General features: G+C 55.4%; 1 protein-coding gene across 1 annotated transcript; it reads right to left on the bottom strand.

Moving 5' to 3' along the window:
• VAMP2 (vesicle associated membrane protein 2) lies at positions 1 to 3,147 on the bottom strand. Its single transcript, XM_049635363.1, has 6 exons — positions 3,133 to 3,147; positions 1,977 to 2,130; positions 1,354 to 1,474; positions 734 to 1,034; positions 584 to 635; positions 1 to 492 (listed from the first exon to the last, which is right to left on the bottom strand). The coding sequence occupies exons 1-6, from the start codon at positions 3,145 to 3,147 to the stop codon at positions 458 to 460; spliced, it is 678 nt and encodes a 225-aa protein (XP_049491320.1). The 3' UTR covers positions 1 to 457.
• Between the last annotated feature and the right edge of the window lie 6,692 nt (positions 3,148 to 9,839).

Below are 9,839 nucleotides of genomic sequence, written 5' to 3'. Positions count from 1 at the left end.
AAGAGAAGGAAGAAGAGAGAAGGGGAGAAAGAGAGAGAGAGAAAGCAGTGTGTCAGGCCTGGCCCTGCTCCCATCCCCGCCCCCCACGGCCCAGCCCTCTCAGCCTTAGGGTCTTCATCTGTAAAGCAAGGGGCTGGACCGGTAGGTTCCAAGGTCTCTTCAAGTCCATGGTATGGCCCTGGGGCCACAGGCTCTTAATCCTCTGGGCCTCTGGGCCCACAAGCGCTCGAACAGTAGGATGTCTGGCTTCCTAGCCGTGTCTCAAGCCCCCGGGCTTTGCCTGCTCTCCTGCTTCCCAATTCCAAGGTCCCCAGACCGGGCTCTTAGGCCCAAACTCTATCCTCAGGGAGCGGTGGGGATTCACCAGCGTTCCTGTTTCCAAAAATCTTAACAAAAGTTGCCCAGAACCAGGCAAAGTGAAGACTAAACGGCATCGAGGTTTTGGGCTCTAGATGGATCAGAGCTGCGGTCGGCAGCTATACGTGCTTTCTGCTGAATAGTAAAATCTAGGTTAATGACCTTCAAAACCTAGAAGGGGAAACCTCTCCAGAGAAAGGGCCCTAGCCACTCCTGCCCTACTCACCGATGATGATGATGAGGATGATGGCGCAAATCACTCCCAAGATGATCATCATCTGGGGGCGAGAGGGGGGGGTCAGCAACACAGACCGTGACACCCCCATTCACCCACCAGTTCTCCTGCCAGCCCCCTCCTGCGTGCCTCCACCCTCACCTTGAGGTTTTTCCACCAGTATTTGCGCTTCAGCTTGGCTGCACTTGTTTCAAACTGGGAGGCCCCTGCCTGGAGGGCATCTGCACGGTCGTCCAGCTCTGACAGCTTCTGGTCCCGCTCCAGGACCTTGTCCACGTTCACCCTCATGATGTCCACCACCTGGGGGAGGGGCCCGCGAGGCAGGGGGTGTGCCAAGGCCGCCTCAATGAGGGCACTCCTCAACCGTGCACCCACAGAGAACATGCACCCCGATGGTGCCAGGCTAACATGCCAAGGACACACAGAGAACATGCCTAGCAACCTGGGGACATGCAAGGAGCACACATCAGGGGCATGCTGAGGGCCAGACATCTCAGATGTCACAGCAGCACCCTCTGTGCACTGAGCCTCAAGCAGCCTGTCCGTCACCGGGCCACACCTGCCGCGACCGAAACACCCCAGGACAGCAAGGCTGACTAACGCCCCAGGGCCGTTGCGAGTGCATGCTCACCAGGGAAGGGGCATGGCGTGTCTTTGTCCCCAAACTCACAGACTCACCACCTCCAACCAAGATGGGCCCCCACACCGCTATGCCAACCCTCAGGGTCCTTCCCGCGGCCGCTGACACCCCTCGCACTCACCTCATCCACCTGGGCCTGGGTCTGCTGCAGTCTCCTGTTACTGGTGAGGTTTGGAGGAGGCGCAGGGGGGCCTCCCTCCCCGGCTGGGGCGGCGGGGGGGGCGGTGGCAGCGGTAGCCGACCTGAGGGGCAGGGGCGGATTACGACCCAGGGCCTCCAGCCACAAGCCCCGCGGCCAGGGCTCCGCCCATCCTCCTGTCCATCCATCCGTCCCTCCCTTTCTCCTTCCCGGGAGGAAGGCCACCGATGGGAACCCTGGATTTCGTCCGGCCCCGCCGCCGCCAAGCCGCGTGACCTTGAGTCGGGCCCCCTCCCCCCCCCTCCGGGCCTCAGTTTCCCCGCCTGTCAAATAAGGGCGACCTCAAAGACAAGGTCCGGGATCGCCCCGAAACGACTGGCGGCAGCAATGACAGGGGCGGGCGGACGCCGGGGCCGCTCCATCCCGGGGCCATCGCCCGCGCGGCCAGCCCGGGAGCGGCGCTCTCCAGCTACCCGCGCGCAGTCACGGGCGCCGGCCTAGCCTCGGGGCGCGGGCCGAACCCCGGGCGACCCCCGCACCGGCTCCCAAGGGCGGCGGCCGGCGCAGGCAGACAGGCCCGGTGCGGGCGCGGGCGGCCGACTCACATGGCGGGGGCGGCGGGAGGACGACTCGGCAGCAGCGGCGGCGGCGGTGGCTGCGGCGGCGGCGGCGGCGGCGGCGGCGGCTCGCGCTGGCTCCGACTGGCGCTGGCTGCCCGGGACGGGAAGATGGCGGCCGCACGTCACCCACATCCGGGCACTGCGGGCGGGGGCGGGGCCGGCAGGCGACGCGTCGGGAGCCTGGGCGGTGGGGGCGGGGCCGACGGGGCAGCGAGCCCCCCGCCCTCCACCGCCGCTCCCGCACCTGCAGCTGCACCGTGAGCCCCGAACCCGGGTGCTGCGGCTCCCCGCGCCCACCGCCAGCCCGCCCCGTCGCGCCGCAGCCCTCCCAGCCGCCCCACGCCACTGCCCTGTGCTGCCGATGGCGCCCCTGAGCCCCGGGCCACGTCCTCCCCCACCCGCGAAACCCGTAAACCAGTCAGCACTCCACACACACACCGCCCCCTCCCCCCGCAAGGCCTCGGCCTGAGCCCGGGTCCCGACGCCAGCGACCAGCCTCAGCGTTCGCAGGGGGCTGGGGCGGGAGGTTAGAAGGGGCAAGCGCAGGTCGCCGGACCACGCCGCGGAGGTGGATGGGGCGGAATGAGTTGGTCCCCTCGGTCCGCCCCGCAGGTGGAGGGCTCCGGGGAGGCCTGGAGCCCCTGGCCGCTGAGTAGCGGGATGTAAAGAAAGGGAGAAGAGGCAGGCTCTTCCCCCCCCCCCCCCCAACCAAGTCACTGCAGGGTGTGGGGCTCAGACCAGGGGTGCTTGGCAGGCCGGCCCGGCTGAGGTAGGCCAAGGTTAAGGCCAGGGAAGAGGGCACGAGGCTTCCCCGCGGGGTTGCTTCACGTGGTGGCCACAGACCCGCAGACCGGCCAAAACCCAGCTCTGTCCCAGAGTTGGGTCAGCTACCCGGGCCACAGGAGGACTCAGCCTCTGGTCCAGGCTGCGACAGGAGGGGGCTTTGGGGGTTTTCTGTTTGTTTGGTTTATTTTTCTTTAGGGGGAATGACAGTCGGCATGAACTGCCCTGCAGTGCCCAGGCGCATACTACTTTACACGCGGATCAGCCTCATAGGTGTGACCTTGGCCAGTTCCTGTCCTGTCCCTAGACCCCAAATACATAACATCTGTAGGCACTACACATATAGTTGTTAAAATGCCTTGATCTGGAACATGGTGAGAGATTATTCACATCCCCTTCCATCCCTCACTGGTCTCTTTAGGTCCCTCTAAACAGCAGCTGCATCCAGTCTGCTCATCCCCAGCAGGCCTGGCCCTTCAGAGAAAATGGGACCAGATGAGCTGACCGTCTTGTGGGATGGGTCAAGGCAAGCCCCGAAAGTGAAGAAGGATATGTCTTAGGGGAGGCATAATAGCCCTGGGGGGGGGGTTGCTCATTGAATCCCTGGAAGGGGAGCAGAGGGAGGCTGCTGGCTTTGGTCTCAGAGACAGACAGGAGCCAGCTTCTTCCCTCCCCCACCCTGGCCTCCCGTTGTGAGAACCTCCCTAATGCAGCGCCCCCACCCCCTCCCAGCCAGCCGAAGCCTGGGGACTGGCCGTGTCACCAGAGGTGTCATATCCCAGCTGTCTGGGGAAGGTGAGTGAACTGGGAGCTCGTGGTGGGTGTGGGGACTCAGCAGATCTAAGATCCTCTCGGCTGCTTCCCCTTCCCGGAGCAGCCACTTGCCTGGCCCTTGTGCAGCGGCACAGGACGCCCAGGACGTCTGGGCGGCTCAGCCTCTGTGCAAAGGAAGAAAAGAGCAGCTTCTCTGAAGACTCAGATGGCACTGTGGGGTGCTAGCTTTTGCTTTTTGGCCTCGAGACTACTCTATTTTCTAGCCAGAGAACAAAGATGCCAAATTCCAGCCTTTTAAGTTCAAAAGCTGCAGTGTCCGTGTCTAAGACAGGGAAGGTTGGAAGGAAATAGGCCCCTCCCTCACCGGCCCGGAGACCCTGCACCGGCTGGGGAGAAGCTGTTGGAGGACCAGACCAGATGTTAGACATTGCTTTAGGAGTGATCCTCATTTTCCCCAATGGCCAAATCCAGAGGACATGGAAGGGACAGAACCCAGAATAAATCCGGGGAGCCACGGCCGTGAAGGGTGGCTTGGAAAGCTGGCACATTGCTATTGCGTCCTGGGGGCAGCAGCACAAGAGCAGAAATGAGGGCCCGTATGATCCACGGAGGTGGGGACCTACGAGGATTTATCTCAGAGGAGTCTCACTGAGCAGCCCACCCAAATTTAGATCAATGGTGGAGGCGGGAGAAGGGGTGGCGTGGGATAACTGAGTTCACCTGGAAATGGATAAGGGAATGTTTTCTGCAAGCAGTAGAAGGGAGACCCAAAATAGAAGGTGAACTAAAGAAAAATAATCTATTTACAGACTGAGATGATGGAGGTTTCTACATTCACCTGCAGATCTCTGGGCCCCACTGCCAAGGCTCATTCAAAAGAGGTTGGGGTTGGGGGGGGAGGGACAAGTTCATTTCTAACAAGCACCTATGGTGATTCTGATGTAGGCGGCACAGGGAAAAACTTTAATAAAGGCTTTCTTTTATTGCGGTTTCCTCTGCTAACAACAACTGATTTAGAAGTTGGGATGGAATGGGGTGGGCCGGGTCATTCCCACACCGACTCATGAACTTGTTCCATCCGTGAGTCAAACCTGACCAAACGGTAATTGATTTCAGAAACTTTGCCCCTTGATGCTAGTAAAGAAAAGGCCTTCTAATTAAGAGTAGGAGCAAATGCCACCTGGAGTAGAGCCCCAGGGGCTAGCCCCACCTCTGTCACAATCAGCTGGCAAAACCTGTGACCGCTGTGACCTCTGGCTGAGCCCTCCAGTCCTGAAGGCTCAGGGGCTGCCTGCCAAGCCCTGGGCTCCTGGAGAGAATGGAAACCACCAGGAGTCTACCAGGAGCCTACTGTGCCAGGAGCTTCCGGTGGATTGCTACAGGCATGGTTGTTTTGTGTTTTTGTTAAATATTTATTTTTGAGAGAGAGAGAGTGTGCGGGCGCACGTGCACAAGCAGGAGAGGGGGAGACACAGAATCCGAAGCAGGCTCCAGGCTCTGAGCTGTCAGCGCAGAGCCTGATGCGGGGCTCGAACCCACAGACTGAGAGATCGTGACCCGGGCTGATGTCAGACGCTTAGCGGACCAAGCCACCCAGGCGCCCCTACAAACCACAAGTACAAAAGAATGCACAGCAAACCCTCACTCTGAACTCCGCCCCCACCACCCTCTGCAACGCGGCCGCTGTGTGCGGTCTTGTAAATCCTCGAGAATGGTTGGCGCACACAGACGTAGATGCTTTTTTCTTTTGAAAAACACAAACGCTCAGACTATATGCCGTGAAGTTGCCCCTTCCTTTTTTTAGCTTTCTAATTATAGGCTATTTTTTTCTCTTGTGCAACCTCCTTGTTATCTGTCTCTTCCAGTTTCTTTTGTTTGTTTTTTTAAAAAATGGGAGGATTGTCTTTCTCATTTCGCAGGCCTGTCTCAAACGTCTGCTGGTTCCTGCCTTTATAGGGAGGCACCAAGAAGCTGATTGGAAGCTGTGTGTGTGTGTGTGTGTGTGTGTGTGTGTGTGTGTAGGGCGGGCATTCACTGACCACTGGCTTTCCTGCAGGACAGTGGAAAACTTTTCAAAGGGGCTCCCCAGTGTTGATAGATGGCAGGATTTCTCTGGGGCTGTTCAGTTTTTTGGGAGAAGCATACCCTGGATGTTCCATCCCTGCCCTCGCTGTGTATGGAGGGAGCAGGATCTGGAACGGCTGGGGGCTCCTGTTTGTAGTCTCAAGCCTCCTGTCTGCTGCACCTGTTGTCCCCACGTCCAAAGCCTCCCTGAAAATCAGGATGCGGAGGGGTGATGTGTGCGACTCGGGTCTTCTGACAGGTGACAGAGCACCAAGAGTCCCAACATTCTGAAAACAGGCCCTCGCCCCCCCCCCCCCCCTCGCACCCCCGCCCCCACCCCGCCCCCGTTCAGCCAGGCCTTGACCAGGGGATCTGGCGACCTCCAGGGCCTACGGACGCCATGCCCTGACTCCCTCTGCCCTTGTCCTTGCATGGTCTGCCATCACCCTTCAGCCACTATGTAGTCTTGAGCGCCTTGTTGAAATCTCATGTCCACAGCTGTCTCGGGTCTCTTGGTCCTTGTAGATTTATCCACCTTTGACTTCTCTCGTTATTTAATTCAGATTTAGAAGGGAGGGAAGACAAATGTTCATGGCCAATCTCCCAGATTATCCAGAAAACTTACCACACTTTAATCCTTCAAGGACCAGCTTTTTAGGTTGTTTCTTTTTTTTCTTTTTTCTTTTCTTTTTGCTATTATAACAGTGCTCTTAGGAATGCTGTTCTATATACTTGCCATGATGAACTGACTCTCACGACAACCCTATGAGGTTGGTATTGTCTTGATTTTACATTAGGGGAAAACTAGGCTCAGAGAAATGCCTCAATGGAGTCTTTTTAGATTAATGAATCAACTTCCCCCACACACACACACACATACAGAATGATACCTGTTTTAAAAAGTTTTTGTGTGTGTGTATAAAACAATATATATACACAAAGCGGTACCTTTTTAATCTATTCTCCCTGCATGAGTCCCAAGCACAGTGCCAGAAACAAGGCAGGCCGATGAATAATGAATGAATGATGGTGAACTACAGTTTCAGTGAGGAGTGTTTTAAAAGACAAACACACAGCACAGCAGGCAAATGGACCGCTAACGGTGAACGCCTAGGCTCCTGTTTGGGGAGAATGGGTTCGGGCAGGGCCCGTGTGCCCACCGTTCCTGTGAGGACAGCCCTGTTTGAGCTGGTGAAGCTCCGATCATCTGTGACCAGTGTGGCCAGGGAGCTGGCTCCTGTCAGGCCCGGGGCCTCCTGCCTCTGGGAAACAGAGCAGCGTGGGCTTGGGTGGTGGGGAGGCCATACGCCAGAGCCTGGTGTGGGGAAGACGAGACGCAGGCAGATCCCAGTCTTCTGGGACTGGGAGCCTGGGAGGCCTCCTGGTCGCACAGCCTGACTCTGCAACCCTCAATTCCTTAGAGGCTCACTGGGGTTAGCAAGTTCCTCTGTTGGGGGGAAGGGGGGTCCAGACTGTATGTGTGGTTGGCAAGGGGCCACATCATCCTTATTTCCTTCCGTCTCACATGCCATGTCCGGAGCCTGGCAGGTGGGAGATATTCAATGAAGACTTGTTGAATCGAGCGACTGATTTGGCCTGACAGCCAGGAAACTTGGGACCTATCTAGCCCCAGCTCTCCATATTTGCGTGAGGCAAATGGCTTTCTCCTGGGGCCCCGTGTTCCTCATCCGTGAAATGAGGGCTCCTTCATTCTCCGATGCCAGGCACTGTGCTGACACCAGGAGCTACGATAAGGCACAAGAAAGATCATTAAAACACAGTGTGTTTGTCAGTTACACCTCAATAAAGCGGGAAAACGAAACGAAACAAAACCCAAAACCCATCGCGGTCTTTGATGCACGTAACCATCGAGACACGCGCCAACACAGCTCAAACCGATTTAAACCAAAAAGGAGAATCTGAGGGCTCACATACTGAAACCCACCTGGAAATAGCAGGAACCAGGCACTCCCGTGACATCATCGGGGAGTCTGCTGTCTCTGTTTCTAGCTTTGCTGGACTCCGACTTGGCTTCATTTCCAGATGGGGGGCACCGGCAACCGCAGGCTCACATTCTTCAAGAATGTTACGGTTTGTCTTTTCAAAGGCATGCGCTTCAGAATTCCCAGAGTTCAAAAGAGCACACGGAGAAAGTCCCCCTCCCCCCCAGTCCCCCAGGCACCCGGCCTCTGCCCCCAGCACCAGTCTTCCCAGGTACCTTGGCTCCTTCCAGAGATGGTTTTCCCACGGGCTGGTCTGTGCTTTCCCACTTTTTACACAAATGGGAGCAAACGACAGGAGCCATTCCACAAAGTCCTTTTGTCACAATCCTGGAGATTGTTTCTTTCCCGGCTGCCCGGGGTTACGCTGTTAACGCGACGCGACCGGTCTCCTGTTGACGGTCCTGGTCCTACGTTTGCGACTCCAGCAAAGCCGTAAGGAATAACCGGCACGTTCCCATCTCACCCATATGCAGGACTACCTCCCAGCAGTGAAAATCCTGGGTCAGAGAGGAGGAGCATTTGTTTTGATTGCTTTTGATTTGCGTGGATATTGCCAAATTGCGCTCTGTGGGTGGGTTACTCCCACCCACGAGCAGTGAGGCCTGTTTACTTAAACCCATACCCTCTCCAACTCTCAATGAGACTTTTCCGGTGTTACCAGTACAAGTCAAACACCATCTGCATTTCTCTTATGGTCAATGAGCTTAGGCATCTTTTCATATATTTGAGAGTTCTTTAGATTTCCTTTCCTGTGAAATGTCCATACAATTTTACTGTGCCTTTTTCTTTTTTAATTTTTTTCTTAATGTTTATTTTTTTTAACGTTTTATTTATTTTTGAGACAGGGAGAGACAGAGCATGAACGGGGTGGGGGGTGGGGGGGTCAGAGAGAGGGAGACACAGAATCTGAAACAGGCTCCAGGCTCTGAGCTGTCAGCACAGAACTCAAACTCAGGGAACTCAGGGCTCGAACTCAGGGACCGAGAGATCATGACCTGAGCTGAAGTCGGCCGCTTAACCGACTGAGTCACCCAGGCACCCCTCTTAATGTTCATTTTTGAGAGAGACAGAGACAGAGTATGAGCAGGGAAGGGGCAGAGAGAAAGGGAGACAGAATCTGGAGCAGGCTCCAGGCTCTGAGCAAGCTGTCAGCACAGAACCTGACACGGGGCTTGAACCCACAAACTGCGAGATCATGACCTGAGCCAAAGTTGGACACTTACCCAACTGAGCCACTCAGGTGCCCCTTACTATGCCTTTTTTTATTGGGTTGTTGGTGTATTGCTTATAGACTTGTAGATTTTTATGTATCAAAATGAGCCCTTTCTCTGCAATGTGAATTATATTTTCCTTAGATTGTCATTTATCTTTTGCTTATGGTTTTTTACCATGCATACTTTTTACATTTTTAATACATAAAATGTATCTTTTTATGTATTTTCTTTTTCTTTTTTTCAAAATGTTATTTAAATTCTAGTTAGTTATGGGTTTTCTTTTAGGACTTCTGTGTTTTGTTTTCATACTCAGAAATGTCCTCCTCACTCCAAACTATTTTTTTTTAAGTTGATTTATTTTTGAGAGAGAGAGAGAGTACATGCAGAGGTGGGGCAGAGAGAGAGAGAATCCCAAGATCTCGGGGGTCGCAATCTCATGAACCATAAGATCATGACCTGAGCCGAAATCAAGAACCAGACACTTGGGGCACCTGGGTGGCTCAGTCGGTTAAGTGTCCAACTTCGGCTCAGGTCACGATCTCACATTTTGTGAGTTCGAGCCCCATATCGAACTGTGGCTCTGTGCTGACGGCTCAAGAGCCTGGAGCCTGCCTCAGATTCTGTGTCTCCCTCTGTCTCTGCCCCTAACCAGCTCACGCTCTATCTCTCTATCTCTCTCAAAAATAAAAAGAGGGGCGCCTGGGTGGCTCAGCGTCCAACTTCAGCTCAGGTCATGATCTCCCAGTCTGTGGGTTCGAGCCCCGTGTCAGGCTCTGTGCTAACAGCTCAGAGCCTGGAGCCTGTTTCCAATCCCGTGTCTCCCTCTCTCTTTGCCCCTCCCCCAGTCTCACTTTGTCTCTCAAAAATAAATAAATATAAAAAAATTTTTTTTAAATAAAAAGAATCAGACACTTAACCGACTGAGCCACCCAGGCCTCTCCCTCACTCCAATGCATACCCCCCATCTAATTATGTGAAACACCAGACAAATCCAAATGGAGGGACATTCT

Source organism: Panthera uncia, chromosome E1 (assembly GCF_023721935.1).
Source record: "Panthera uncia isolate 11264 chromosome E1, Puncia_PCG_1.0, whole genome shotgun sequence".
Classification (NCBI taxonomy): Eukaryota; Metazoa; Chordata; class Mammalia; order Carnivora; family Felidae; genus Panthera; species Panthera uncia.
Note: the sequence above shows the minus strand (reverse complement) of the source record. Positions and strands in the feature narration are given on the sequence as shown.

Coding starts and splice junctions, on each gene's coding strand:
- VAMP2 (XM_049635363.1), bottom strand. Junction 1,475..1,976: donor CCTCCCGCCGCCCCCGCCAT/GTGAGTCGGCCG, acceptor CCTGCCCCTCAG/GTCGGCTACCGCTGCCACCG. Junction 1,035..1,353: donor CCCAGGCCCAGGTGGATGAG/GTGAGTGCGAGG, acceptor GCATGTCCCCAG/GTTGCTAGGCATGTTCTCTG.